The sequence below is a fragment of the Sceloporus undulatus genome, chromosome 7, assembly GCF_019175285.1.
Source record: "Sceloporus undulatus isolate JIND9_A2432 ecotype Alabama chromosome 7, SceUnd_v1.1, whole genome shotgun sequence".
In the NCBI taxonomy this organism is placed as follows: Eukaryota; Metazoa; Chordata; class Lepidosauria; order Squamata; family Phrynosomatidae; genus Sceloporus; species Sceloporus undulatus.
The window spans coordinates 48,032,645-48,047,665 of NC_056528.1; the positions used below are offsets into that span (position 1 = coordinate 48,032,645).

At 42.7% G+C, this 15,021-nt stretch overlaps 1 protein-coding gene across 2 annotated transcripts in view; it reads right to left on the minus strand.

Annotated features, from left to right (window-relative positions):
• Window positions 1-15,021, minus strand: part of COL4A6 (collagen type IV alpha 6 chain) — a 118,551-nt gene that overhangs the window by 23,381 nt on the left and 80,149 nt on the right. For both annotated transcript variants that reach the window (XM_042478502.1, XM_042478501.1), the window contains exons 8-23: window positions 14,603-14,638; window positions 13,972-14,034; window positions 12,657-12,692; window positions 11,261-11,302; window positions 9,823-9,915; window positions 8,699-8,752; window positions 6,529-6,588; window positions 6,135-6,179; window positions 5,785-5,838; window positions 4,945-5,014; window positions 4,268-4,378; window positions 3,218-3,367; window positions 2,896-3,000; window positions 2,468-2,625; window positions 1,900-2,079; window positions 292-475 (exon numbers count right to left, since the gene is read on the minus strand). In XM_042478502.1, the coding sequence (XP_042334436.1) occupies window positions 292-475; window positions 1,900-2,079; window positions 2,468-2,625; window positions 2,896-3,000; window positions 3,218-3,367; window positions 4,268-4,378; window positions 4,945-5,014; window positions 5,785-5,838; window positions 6,135-6,179; window positions 6,529-6,588; window positions 8,699-8,752; window positions 9,823-9,915; window positions 11,261-11,302; window positions 12,657-12,692; window positions 13,972-14,034; window positions 14,603-14,638 (1,441 nt within the window). The remainder of the gene's footprint in view (window positions 1-291; window positions 476-1,899; window positions 2,080-2,467; window positions 2,626-2,895; window positions 3,001-3,217; window positions 3,368-4,267; window positions 4,379-4,944; window positions 5,015-5,784; window positions 5,839-6,134; window positions 6,180-6,528; window positions 6,589-8,698; window positions 8,753-9,822; window positions 9,916-11,260; window positions 11,303-12,656; window positions 12,693-13,971; window positions 14,035-14,602; window positions 14,639-15,021) is intronic.

The window sequence follows — 15,021 nt, forward strand, 5'->3', positions numbered from 1 at the left end:
TCAATAGCTGCCCTTCCTTGCCATGCCATCACTAGCCATGCCAATGAACACAGGCTGTGATTTGTATTGTTCAGTTTTCTCCCAGACTGCAATTGCTCTGTTGAATGGCAGCTGTATGATTAAGACAAATAGAGAGTATTAATATTACTTTTGGTTCTTATTGCAGAAATGGGTTAAAAATCTGAAATCCAGTTTGGCTTCTTTGAAAACTACGCTGTCCAGGTTGCTCCTTGTGATCAACTGAGAGTAGGAAATCCCCCCCCCCCTTTGCTACAGATGCAAATGATGTACCTGGAGGACCTGGAGGACCAGGTTGTCCCGGAAAGCCATCAATTCCTGGCTCACCCGGAGGCCCACGGATTCCAATGGAGCCTGGGAAACCAATGCCAGGAAGACCGCTCTCACCACGCCGGCCCATTGCTCCGGGCAATCCTGGTGAGCCTTTGTCCCCTGGGTAGCCAAGGCCACCATCACCCTAAACATAAGCAAAAGAAGAAGGTGGGTTTTAATAAATAAAATCTTTGCAGTGAGTATAAAGGTTAGAGATTTCACCAAGACTGGTCCTTCTTGGCTTGGAAAGAGAAGCTACGGGGTCTTGCAATGCGCAGCTCAAATACAAGGCGAGCACCACCATTCCTGGTAACTCCTCCAGTTTGGATTTATTAAGGTCTAAATCCAGTTGTTGGTTCCAACTGAGAAGACTCCTTGAATCAATGGGAACCTGATGAATTTGTTAAGTTTTGAAGTTCCACTGATTCAATGGGTCCTCCCCAGTTGGAACTGGTCATCTAAGTTAGGGTAATGCAAACAAACAGGAGAACGTCTACCTCCCACTAATCCTCTTCTCTTGCAGTAGGGCTTGCAAAACTAGATTTTCCAGACCTACGTGCTCCCTATATAATGCCCTGCCAAAAGAGGGAGACTTACTACTCTAGCTTCCACCTAACTCCACAGGAAGGAAAGAGTGTCAGAAGATCAATGATGGGTGGATGGGAAGTATTCAAAGGTGGAGATGGAGGTTGAGATCTCTTCCTACCATATGCCCAGGTTGGTATGTCCTGGTCCAAACTGATTCTTTTAGGCTCAGATTATGGATAGTCATTCTTTGATTTCGGGGCAATTAATTCAGTTTACTCCAAGCCAACCAGAGTCTGCAAAAAGAGGATCGCTTCGCTATGTAAAAGAACACCCTCAAAAACAAGGCTGGATCTTGAAAGCATGGCTGGATCTTGCAATCTATTGTGTAATGAAGCCAGGATTTAGAGCATGGTTGACATGCCTGGTTTTTCTGTTGAGTAGGGCTATATTAGGCTTTTTTGCTCCCTAGGAATTCAGTTGTTATCCTCATAGTAGCAGAGTAGCAGTGCATTTTTCCAGTAACTATAGATTGCTGTGAGCTATCTCTGTTATTATGCAAAGTCTTTCACAATGTATTTTGGAGTTACTTGTTCCTGAATGGGTGATTAAGATCCATAATGTTTACAGAAGGCTTGCTCCAGATGGAGATCAAAACTGATATAGCTGGTTTCTTTCTAAGGGCTAATACAAATGCCTGCATTTTTCAACTCAGAGTGGGGATGGGACTTGCCATATTGTCTTTATGATTATGCCACTGATTTCAGGACAGGGTTTATCCCCCATAGTTGGTCCTACGATGGGCAAGCCAAGTCTGCAAAGGATTTTTACCATGTCACTTGTACAAATCTTTTCCTGGCTTTTTATAGCCTCTTTTTCTTGCATGTTTCTGCTCCAGAGTCCCTTGCAAATATTGAATCCAAGTCTGATGATTCCCACCATCCTAAAATAGCCCTCTTTTTTAGGACCTCCTGATTCCTCAGTGATGAAAAGCACAGTAATTCCATGCAGGGACAGCAAGGGGTTCCAATGGGACATACTTACTGGAGGTCCAGGGAGACCTGGCAAACCTGAGGAACCATCTGGACCAGGAATTCCAGGGACACCTGAAGGACCTCTGGGGCCAACATCCCCAGGATCTCCTCGGATCCCTCTGCTGGTTGCTAACACTGGTTCTCCTTTCTCTCCTTTGAAACCTGGAAGGCCAGGGGGACCGAGGATACCCTGAGGGTACAAACAAACAAGGAGTCAGTAAACAAAAAGATATGGATTCCCTAGGAAATCACAGTAGAGGAGCACACCTGGAAGACTGACTTCTTTGGACTCTGTGTGTGTTTGCTCCAAGTCGCCTGTCAACCTATGGCGATCCCATGAATTTCATAGGCTTTTCTTCTACTTAGCAGTGGTTTTGCCCATTCCTTCCTCTGAAATATAGCTTACAGCACCTGGGATTTTTTGGTGGTCTCCCATCCAAGTACTAGCCAGGGCTGACCCTGCTTAGCTTCCAAGATCAGCTGGGATCTAGTGCTTTTGGACATCAGCATATTATTTATGCAATGAAGGGCAGCCCCATTCCCCATCATCAGCGAATAGAGAAATTCTCTCTCCTTACCGATGGCCCACGTGGGCCTGGTTCACCAATGCCTAGATCTCCTGAAGGACCTTTTGGGCCAACTTCTCCTGGCCTTCCAGGCTGACCAGGTGAACCTGGCTCTCCCCTGGGGCCAACTCCGGTCAGCCCTCCATCGCAAGCACAGTCGCCTCCTTCACCTTGGAAAAGAACAGCTCACATCAGACACAAAGCCAAAACATAGCCTGCACACACATAAGCAGACCCTACTCAACTACAATGAGGTGGAATGGCCCATAATGTGAATGTTTGCCCAGGAAAGTAGAAAGAATATCATCTGGACAGATGCACAGAAGACTGTGCTCTATATATTGTGTTCAACATGCCCAATGGGAAAAGCCCTATCCCATTATTTACTCAGTGGTTATGTCATGGTGAAAACTCACAAGGTTGATGAGAACTCTGCTCACCTTTGTACCCTTTTGGACCGAACCTCCCTGGTGGCCCTCTCTGCCCAGGGACTCCTGTTTCTCCGGCTTCTCCTTCAAGGATTCCATCTGGTCTAAAACCAGGACCTGCAGATTTCAAAAAATGGGGAAAGGAAATTGCTATGGATTTTGTGGGGTATATAGTTGGGAAGGGTCTAGAAATCCAAATGGCCATGAGCTACAGCAGTGCCTTAGGCCCATGGAAACTCCACCAGTCATTCAAAGCCTGGGAAGAGTGAAAGGTATGCAGTTATGCATACCTAAATCACTGTCGTATGGGAACTGAACTTCAACCTGTACTTACGCAATGGCCCAGGTAGTCCTGGTGGTCCTGGCAAACCAGGAACTCCATCTCTGCCAGGTGGACCAGGCAATCCAGTTGTTGATCTACCTGGAACTCCTTGTTCACCTTTAGCTCCTGAAGCTCCTGGGTATCCTGCCTGACCTGGGGGACCTAGGAAAGACAGACATACTTGTCTTAAGTTCAACCTGATGTGCATAAAATCTCATTTATGTTGGAATCTTCTTTTTAGATTGGATTTTAGACTAGATTAAAAGGAGAGCAAGAGAATGTAAAGAGGGGGAAGGGAAGACATATGTAGGATATGGACATGAACTAGGTATATGTATATGTGTGCATGTGCTTCCAAGTCATCTGTTGACTTAGGGCAGTCCCATAAATTCATAGGGTTTTTTAAGACAAGGAACACTCAAGAAGAGGTGGTTTTGGTAATCCCTTCTTCTGAAATGCAGCCTATAGCACCTGATATTTGTTGGCAGTCACCCCCCCCCCCAACCAGACCTAAACCTGCTTTGCTTCCAAGATCAGATGGGATCTGGTGCTTTTCGGGTATTTATATAGATTGATATGAACTGGCTATATTTGCAAAACAACTTATTATGGAAACTACGTGTTACTGAAACTCACTGCATTGAAACTACATTTTCCTTCAAGGAAACTTGAGTTCATGCTTAGTTACAGCAGTAAGATCGTCTGGACATTGAACAGTGAAGGTGAATATTTCATCTTTCCAACCATAAAGTGTAAGTCTTTTTCTTTCAAACAGGAAAACCATGCTGTTCAATAATGCTGACCTTCAGTTAGCTTCCACACCTCAGTGGTATCATATAAAAGAACATATGCATAAGTTATGTATATGCATACACAATTAATTTCTTGCCACACACCCAGTTTAAAAGGAGTAACTACACTGGCGTCTTCAGTGCTCATCAGATAGCATCCGAGGAACATCATGCATCTATTCCTCTTCCCCCAGCCTTCGCCCACCAAAACCAGCCACAATTGAGTCTCAAGCCAAGGATGTCTCAGGCCAAGGATCTTCAGCCGCTTTACCTGGAAATGGTGCAGGATACCCTGCTTGGCCAGGAAGGCCTGGGAACCCAATGGGACCTTCGTCACCTCTAGGACCAGGGATTCCTGGGGTCCCAGGCTCTCCAGGAGGACCTAGGGTGAAAAAGAGAAAGATGTCAGAATTGCTCTGTATTGATCTCACCCAGAGCATCATCACCTTTCCCAGTGCCTGCGATGTTCTCTACTTTCAATGTATATACAGTAGGCCCTCCATATCCACAGAATTTTAATCCATGGATTCAAGGCACAGCGGTCTACTACCTTGTATTAAAGCAAAACTACAGCTCCTATAACTTTCTGAAGTGGAAATAGACAATTCATGGTTTTTTGTGGGTTTTTCAGGCTATGTGGCCATGTTCTAGAAGAGTTTATTCCTAATGTTTCACCAGCATCTGTGGCTGACATCTTTGGAGAATGCTAAGGATTCTTCAGTCTCTGAAAATGCCTGCCACAGATGCTGGCGAAACGTCAGGAATAAACTCTTCCAGAACATGGTCACATAGCCTGAAAAACCCACAAACAACAAGGGATGCCAGCCATGAAAGCCTTCGAATTCACAATAGACAAAAGAGCTTGGGGAATTCCCACTCTGGGTATATAAAGGTATACAGATAGATGAAGTGATGTATTTGGTCAAAGAAAGGAAAACAAGAATGCACCTGAGATCACAATGCCTTCTGCGTCAACAACGACGGTAGGACCTGGGGGGCCAATATCACCAAACTCGCCCTGGAGAAAATCAAACGTAAGTGTAGGACATGAAAGTTCATTTAAACTACTTCTGTTCAACTCAGACAGCAATTGGACCCTGACTGAGATGAGACACTGCAGCTTGGACTCTTGCTATCCAGAGGGCAAATGGGGATTTGCATGATCCAGTCTTCCTCCATGCAATGAATACATCAATTAATTAATTAATAAAATTCACACACACACACACACACAGAAAACAAGCAGCTCAGGATGAAGACTAAGTTGGAACTCTTATCCTTAAAATTCAAGTTTTCTATGTAGAGGGAATGTTTCGTACATAGAAATATTCCATGGGATTGTTGGATTTGAATTGGCCTAGACATGTATTAATCACACAAAGTGATCCCAATTTCTTCTCTATTCCTACTACTTTCAGGACATTTCATTTCATTCCCCGCCATCACCACCATTCAGCTTTCTAATTTCCTCTTGTTTCTTCCTTTCATGAACACAAGACACATAGCATTCTTTGGCCTCTCTCAGGCTTCATTGGATGCTTTTGGTTTCATCATTCCTTTAGGGTTTCTTTAAGAAGAAAAAGAAAACACTTCTGAAAATCTTGGTGTTTTGGGCCTGAATGGGGCAATTTTGGATACTTATTCAGGATTTTTCTGTATATATAATGAGATATTTTGGCCATGGGAACCAAATCTAAACATAAAATTCATTTATACATCATGGAGATGTTTTCCCTGTACACCTGAAGTGCCAGAATGAGCGGTTTGAGTTTTGCTGCAAGACGTTACCTTTCCTCCTGGTGTTCCATCTCTTCCTGGAAATCCTGGGTCCCCCGGTTGGCCCTAAATGACAAGGAATTATCATTATTACCATTGTTTCTACCCACTTTTTTTAAATCAGAGCTTCAAAAGATTGCTTCTTTGGATTATAATGTTCAGAATTATTGCCATGCTGAGCAATGCAGCCCCAAAGAGTGACTTTTTCAAACTCTTCATTTCCTCTTTTAAATGGCTCCATGTCCTGGTTATGCTGCATAGGATGAATAGGCGATCCCACAATTTAGAGGCAAATAAGGAGGAAGATCATTTTGACCCAGGCTGGCAGCCAACCAGATGATGGGGTACAAGGCGCAACGTACCTTTCCACCTGGGCTCCCTTCAAATCCCTTCAGTCCCATGTCTCCCTAAAAACAAAGAAGAAAGAAGATGAAAAATATTATTGAATTCCAACTTGCCATTTCATTCTCAGGCAAATGGACTGTTTGGCTTGCTTTTGCTGGGAATTTTTTAGAGCAGAAGCTAGGAAATTTATGGCCTAGAGCCCAGTATCTGCATTTGATATCCTGAGATATTTACTGGGGACTATGTAACCCAGCTCTCATAATTGTCCAGCCATTATGATCAGTGTCTACAATAGTAACTTTTCCAGGTTTTCCTCAGATCACTGAAAATCTGGAAACAATTTAGTCCTCTGATACTACCTTATGTCTATCTATCACCCCAACTATGGCTGGATTTTATGATGCTACTTACCCTGGGTCCTGGCAAGCCAGGTACGCCCTTTTCTCCTTTCTCCCCAAAAGCAAAAAAGCCCTAAAAGAAGAACAGGGGAAAGACAACAGAGATAACAGGAGTTAATCTTCACCTTATTGTGAGAACAAAAACACGATGCAAACCCATGACACAGAAAATAAAAAATACTTCATACAACTGGTTCAGTGTAAACAATATATGGGAAGCAAGATTTGGGACTAGAGCTTGGGATGATAGCTTTTAAAAACTAGTTGATCAATGAGAGTTGTTGCAGTTCCTGGGATATATTGGGTTGCCCTTTCCTGCACCTTCATCAGAACTGCAATATCCTTGCAGAAGATACTCCTTGGATGAAGCAAGCATTCCTAAACCAGAAGCAGAGAAATTATCAGACACATATAGCGAATTCTGCTTTTCTATATCCTTTATTAAGGTCTGCCCCTGATATCCCAGACTCCAAATCCATCAGTTCATCCAAAGCTCTTGTGAATCAGTTGACTTCCTTCTGCATTGCCAGATACTCATATAACTCAGGCATATGACTGCAGGCCAATTTGCCATGGTTGTGTTGTACTGCAAGTTCCATCATTCTTCGCTATGATGGCTAGGGATTATGGGAGGTGCAGTCCAACAACACCAGGAGGGCCATACAATTCCTACACTTGCAGTATACAATGGGATAGTCCTGAGTATACCTAGATCATTTCCACTCATCCAAGAGAATAAGGAGATCTCCTGTGCATGTGCAACTCCCCATTCTTACTTACTTCTGTTTTGCATCGTTGCTAATGCCTCCAATGTGCAAAAGGAGCATTTCCTCTATCTTGAACCACACTCAAATGCAGAGCATGTTTAAAATGCTAGTGTCACACATACAAAAATTCTTGCAATGTATCTTTCCTTTGCAGAGAAAGAGAGAAGCAGGACAGCATGCAATGTTGATGCAATCCGTAAGTAATTTACTGCAGGGCTGTAATCTTGCCTAGAGTATTTATTCATTAGGTTGTAAAAGAAAGGAATGACATTTACAGATGTTTCACGGTTGTGGGAAATTCATTGCTATCAGCCAAAAAGGATTAGAAAGCATGTGTTTGTGTTTGTGGGGAGGGAGGCCCAACCTCTATACTGCACTTATGCCAAAGGTAAAAATTAAAAGCTTCCACTCCAATCCTAAAAAGACCAGTGTTTTGAGATAAATATGAGGGAAAGAGTTAAATACAGGGAGGAAAATCTGTTTAACATTTTTGAAATGCAACAAGGAAATATGCCTTTTGTCATGATCAAAAGTAATGTGGTTTGCTTCGTGGTTGTGTGAAAGTATTTTAATTTAGCCCGAAACAAGACATATACCGAGATACTCAAACGAGAAACACAGTAGATTAAAAATGCCTAAAGGCAGTTGCTAGTCCCAGCTGCAGTAGACACAATAAATCAACTGCAGAATCAAAGCAAAACTCTTCTGTAAATTGCATTGGTTCAATGGATCCGCTCTAGGTTTGTCCAGCAACTGGATTTCAGCCACAAAATATTCCTTGGAACACACCACTTACAATGACTCTGGCACTCCTTTTCCCAAACTGCTTGCATTAAACATCACCAACAAGCCATAGTATACTCTGTGGAAATATGGCTTGTTGTGATGTATAAATCAGCATCTGCTGTCAAGTCATGGTTTGTAAAGTACCCACAAAATGCAATCTGAACGTATGGCCTCTTGATAGCATATGAATGCTGGTTTGTTAAAACATGGTTTATTGTGACTCGCAGACCTGCAATCCTAGCTTGTTCTTGGCCTGTTTCCCCATCAATTTATGCTGCAACAGGAAAAAAAGTAAACCCGAAACAACTCAAAATGAGGAAGGCAAGTTCCAGTTGGCTTGGTAACATTGCATTTTATGGCTTAAGCAACAAACCATGGTTAGCAAAGACCAAGGCATATTGTGATGTGTCTTTTGTGTGCGTCAAACGTATGTAAACTCTGAAAAATCATCCTCATATCATAAGACAGAAGCAAACATGATGTAAGAATTGTGATATAGCCAAGATTAACCTGCATGAGCCTAAAAACTCCAGTTTAAGCCTCACTCATTTTATAATCCACCCATTTTATCATAAGGACTAGAAGACTGGAAATGTAACAAACCTTTGTGCCATAGATTAAACCACTTACCGGAGGACCAGGAAACCCTTGCGGACCTGGAAACCCTTCTGGGCCTGGAATGCCCTAAAAATAAAGCGTTCATATAAAAGATTATCTAATTGAAGAGGAGAGCTGAAATGCATATTGGGGCACAGCTTCCCACATATCTAGGGTACGTTGGAAGAGGTGAAATCAGGGATCAAATGAATTGATGGTTTACAGAGGTGAATAAATATATGACGGCCAAGTATTAACAGGCCTCAGTTGTCTCCCTTCCTCCACACTTCTTGAAATGGCGAGCTTTTAATTTCAAACCAGGCTGCAAATCTTTTTAATCCCGGCGGTTGAGGGATGAGGCTCGCTGTTATCTTGGCTTTTCCCTGGGGAACTGAAGGTCAGGACGATGCTCCTAACTAGCAAATTCTTGCCAAGAAATAACAAAAAAAGCCCTGCTGATCTTGCAAATGGTTGAGCTGGAAACTCAAGGAAGGATTTGGGAGTTAATCAGCTCTCCCTGGTATCAGCTGGACCAATGGCCAAAGTCAATAAAGTCTAAGCGCTGGAAAGAGTCCAGCGGTTAAGCTAAGACCCCAAAGATGCTGGAATCTTGCTCAGTATCCCACTGGCAGCTATGTCAGTGGGGAAGTGAATCCATCCTGGGTTTTGAGTCTGAACTTGAAACTATCCAAGCTGCTGAACTCTAGCTTCTAAATAGGCTCAGTACCTAGACATATCCTTTCACGTTTGATCTAAAACCTACCAACCCAATTTCATGGATAAGCACACCTGGCCCTACATTCGTTTGTTGTTGTGTGGCTTCAAGTTTTTTCAGATCTAAGGTCATGGGGTTTTCTTGATAAGATTTGTTCAGAGAAGGGTTGCCATTGCCTTCTTACACCATGTTCTTGTTGTTGTATGCCTTCAAGTTGTTTCTATCTTATGGTGACCCTAAGGTAAAGCTATCATGGGCTCTTCTTGGCAAGAGCTGTTCAGAGGAGGTTGCCCATTGCCTTCCCCTGAGGCTGAGAGTGTGTGACTTGCCTAAGGCCACCCATTGGATTTGCCAAGCCAGGAATTGAACTCAGGACTCTAGAGACGTAGTCCAACATTAAAACCACTATACCACAAATTAATATCAGATGGTAAAAGCCCACCTTTGCCCCTCGTTGTCCCTTAGGGAACTCCATGAATTCCAAAATCCCGGTGGAAGGTGGAGGTCCAGCAGGACCTGGAAGGCCAACATCTCCCTAATAGGGAAAGAAATTTGATGTTAGACATAAGCCAGGCTACAGCCATCCCTTTCGCTTCCCTGAAATCTCCCACTGATCAATTCTTCCAAGCAACCACAAACTGTACAATATCGGGAGAGGGAAATAAATATCTTCTTCTGTCTGTGCAATTGGGCAAGGAAGGCATCAGAAGTCTGCATCAAGTCAACTTCTATGATGCAGATGGACTTACTCAGATGCAGCAAGCACACTCACTCATTCACTTTCTTTCCTTGTTTGCAATTTGGTTCTGCTTCCCAAGCTAAGGGGAAAGACCTTCCTCAGCAGAAGCCCTTCAGACCCCACCCATCCGCATGAACCTCAGCCGCTAGACGGAATGAGGCCAGCTGGAAAATCCACAAACCAGTTTTGCATGCGGCTGCACCACCCGGGGCTCTAATGAGAAACAGACGGGGCCAGCTACCGAGCTACTAGCTGGATAATCTGCCGTTCGCCTGTCAACACTCTCTTGACAGCCGCAGAACTCTGGGGGAGCAAACGGTTGCCTAGGAAAGTCGATGATGTCTATATGTTCCCTCCAGGTTAAGAGGCAATAAGTCTCAAAGATGCAGTTCGCCACATGTTTGCTCAGCAGGAAGTTGGAAGGAGCCGAACAGGCTTTGGTTCAAGGACCGTGTGTGTCCCCTCTTAACAGATGAAGGCCAGAACGTGTGTGGCCAAGGAACAAGATGGCAAAAATTATTAACAAGGAAGAAAAACCAAGGTAGGAGATTATGCAGGAGTTTGCTTTTGCCTGAGTCTAATGGGAAGAGCAAGATTCTGACTCCTCCTCTCCCCCTTCTGAGTCAGACAAGTGCAAACTACAGTGCGCCTGTGTCACACGCAGGCGTGCCATATGTGGCTTTCATCTGAAAGCTGTGTGCCAGAAGAGACAATGGTGCATGCACCGCACCACACCATGGGCACGAACCCCACTGTTTTCAATGGGGCTCCAGCATATGCTGGAGGAGGGTCTGGAATGGATCCCCTTCGTAAGGCAAGGGTGCGCTGTACTTTTGTACCTTTGGAGGAACTCTGAAGTAAGCAGAGGACAAAGCGGAAAAATGAGAAAAAGATATAGCCGTGTTAGTCTGTAGAATCAGTACGCAGAGAGATCTTGGAGCACCCTTGAGACTAACTGAAAGAGCGGCCAACTTCTGTCTTTCAGTTAGTTGCTACAAGATCTCCCTGAGTACTCACACAGGGATATGTATATCCACCTTTCAATAGATTGTAGTTGTATAGAGTTCTTCCTTCACTGATGGCAACAACTAGCATGACAACTGCGGGTAATTCAGGAAAAATCAAAATGAACTGAACTTACTTTTTCTCCTTTTTCTCCCTGGAAAACTAGGCCACTGTTCCCCTATAAAATACCAAATAATTATAGTTTGTTGTTGTTGTTGTATTAAAAAACACACTCTTTTATATAATTATTAACAAAGACAAGATTCACACCAATAGAAACAAAGCATCTCAGCCAAAACCCAATTGCTAATCCCAGCTAGAGAAGACCAGTGGGATTTACATCAAGGCTGACATATAATCCAGCATTGGGTCTACTCTATCTGAAACTAGCAACCGGATGTAGGCTTTTGTGTTACACTATCACTCCCTTTATTGCTCCAGGACTTACAGATATTGAATATCATTCTCTGAAGTCTTTATCATATTAAAATTTAAAAAGACCAGGCACTTGATAATAGCTTCAGACTGACAATAGGATAAACTATTTTTTACTGTGATGGGAATAAGCCTGGCCTTCCTCCTCTTCTTGTACATCTCCATCTGTACAAATCCATGAATTCAAGATTTTTCTTTCTGGTTATGAGCCACAGTTTGCTGTGTCATTCAAGCCTAATAAACTGTGGTTTAATCCTATTGTTTATCCTATATAGTTTAGAGTTTAACAATGCATTCAGCAAAGTTTATCCAAACTGCAAGGAGAAGATCCAGTATAGTCTCTTTTTTGCAACCACAGCAGAAAGTAGGTAAGAAGGGGTCGGTCCATTTCCATCACAATAAACAATGGTTTAGCATAACATGAAACTGCAGGAGGAATAAGAAGCCCCATCCTTCCAAATTTCAGGATGATGAAGCCAGTTTAAACATGAATTTCTATGCCCTGAAAGAACTATTCAGATATCATGGGTGAAATGCTTTCCTTGCCAAGAAAGGTAATTGCCCATTCAGCAACAATTTAAAGTTGACGACTATCTTTAAATCCATTTCCCCCCAAATATGTTAAAGACGTATTATTATAACAGTAAAAAGGGAGAAAGATTAAATGATAATCTATTCTCCAAGGCATTCCAGGCATCACACCTAAGACTCAGGAAAACCTCCCTTTGAGAATTAAACCTCGCTCTTCAATTAACATTCAAAAGCAGTTTTTAAAAAACGTTTCAGGTGTTATCAAAGCATTTTCATCTTCTAAGCTCAGATTCTCCATTGATGTCGCATGGCATTGTTTGCAACGCTGGAGCAGTATTAAACAATACCAGTCGCTGCAACCAAGAAACTGCTTAAGAATAGTTTATTAAGAACAGGAGAAGCAAGATAGTAAGCAAGGCAAAAGAAAATCGTTGGACAATAACCTACAGGCAACATAGCCAGTGTTAATTCAAATGTTCAAAATGGTTGACAGAAAGAAGAAAGACAACAAATCTGCATATCTAATGGAAAAGGCAAGAATCAAGGAAGTAGTCAGCTATACTTACCAATTGGCCTGGAGGGCCAGGTATACCTGGTGGTCCCTAAATATGAAGATATAAAATAATGTTAATTAAATGTTGCAACTTAATTTTTTCATTTTTTGCTAAAGGAAGAGATTAAAGGGAGGGTTCCAATCTCAGAAGCTATAGCCTTCTCAAAGGGATAGTCTATGGAGTGCATTATGCACACTGCTGTGGATTTTCACAGCATCAATGCTTAATGGTCTTCACTTTCCAGTGCAAATGTGCATCTATTCACCTTCTCTCTGATGAAATGCACAGTCATGTCAATCCATGTGACGCAGCTGGCCAGCCACACATTTGATAATGTGCATCCTTGCAGAAACACTGGTAAAAACTACACATCCCTTCCCAGCATAGGCCTCATTCCCACTACCTTTTAAACCAGTTTAAATGACCCTAGTTCCCACTTAATCCGAATGACTGAAGCGATTCCGAGAGGGGAGCCATGTGCTAACCCCATTTATCCAGCGTCTTTTTGATGCTGATTTTCCACCGCTTCTTTTTGGTTAAATCGAATCTGCGCAAGTGTGAACCAGAAGCAGATTGGAATCAATTCAAATTTCCCCTTCGGCCGGTTGGAACCGAATCATTTTGAACCAATTCATTCATGAATGGGAACCACAAGTGGATTATTTTAGAGGGAGGAAATGCGATCAGGACAAATGTACTGGGAACCACGCTCCGCTGTCAAATCGATCCATTGATTCAAATCACACACTGATTTATTAGTAAGTGGGAATGAGGCCATAGTTTATGACCTCCCTGATTGGTTGCATCCATCTACCATGCACTCTTCCTCTATTTCTATTTCTCTCTACCTTTTCTAGCATTATGGTCTTTTCCAGCGATTCATGCCTTCTCATGATGTGGCCAAAGTACCACAGCCTCAATTTGGTCATCTTGGCTTCCAGGGAGATTTCTGACTTGATCTGTTCAAGGACCCATTTATTTGTCCTTTTGACCATCCACAGCATCCTCAGCCCTCTTCTCTAGCATTGCATCTCGAATGAATTGATTTTCTTTTTTATCCGCTTTCTTAACCATCCTGCTCTCACATTCATACATGGTGACAGGGAATAAAATGTCTTGGGCAATTCTAACTTTAGTGTCCAGTTGTATATCTCTCCTCCTAGTTCTTTCATAGCTGCCTTCCCCATTCCTAGTCTTCTTCTGATTTCTTGGCTGCAGTCTCTGTTCTGATCAATGTTTGATCCAAGGTAAAGATGCTCTTTTACAGTTCCACCTATTTACAATACAATGAATCACAAGGAAGAGAAAAGATGCATGGGCAACTTACGGGAAAGCCAGGTAGCCCAACTGGGCCAGCAGGACCTAGTAGACCTGGGAATCCTTTAGGACCCTGTTTTTAACAAAGAAGAATTAAGTTGAGTCGCAAGTAAGAGAAACTTACATTATTCCATTTGTTCAGACTGTTCTTTAGTCTGTTCAGTCCTGAAACCCTTATTGTTAATATACTCTGGCATTACACTCTGGTTAATGTGTCTCTGGCATTCAACCAGGATGGCTAAAAGGATCATGGCTCTGGAAGGATGGGAGGATTGTGACTTCACCATTCTGAAAAGTTCAAGATCTTTGGGAGGGTAATAGGCATGTTCAGATTTTCAAAGTAACAATGGCACCTTAAGAAATTGAACATAACATAACAAGCAGAGATGGTGAAAGTTACCTTTTGGGACTACGGCTCCCAGAATCCCTCAGGCAGCATGGCTACTCAGATTCTGAGAGCTGTAGTCCAAAGGGGGAGAAAAGGGTAATTTGTTGAGCTACTGACAATAGGTCATAAATGTATTCATTTATTTCAGGCGCTAATTCATTTCCTCTTCACATGCTGCAGCCCCCAAGGCAATGCATGATACAAAAGTACAAAACTTTTAACAGACTGTGCAAGGCAAGGAAAGCAAACTTACCACCGCGCCATCCAATCCCGGAAGTCCACTTTCTCCCTAAGAGTAACAACAACCACCATCAATGAAACAGAAATGATAATTTGGACAGAAATCCTATTATGCCAAATTGGGATGCGGTACTGTATTGGTAAAAGCCTGGCTTTCTTGCTTGTATTACTATCTAGGAATCAAAATCTGTAATTAAAAAGGTAAGCTCAGGGTTTTCTTTCTCCTTAATAAATGCAAAAGCAGAAATACCCCTCACTTGAACCCGAATGTTAATCCATGGAGTCAATGAAGCCACTGAATCGAAGGAACTCACCTAGATGTTGACTTCCCAAGTTCCCATTTGTCCAATGGATATTCAAGTTGTGGTTTGCAATTGCATTTAGATCTCCCTCCAAAACCTATGTTCTCAAGCTTTGATAGTTACTGCTATC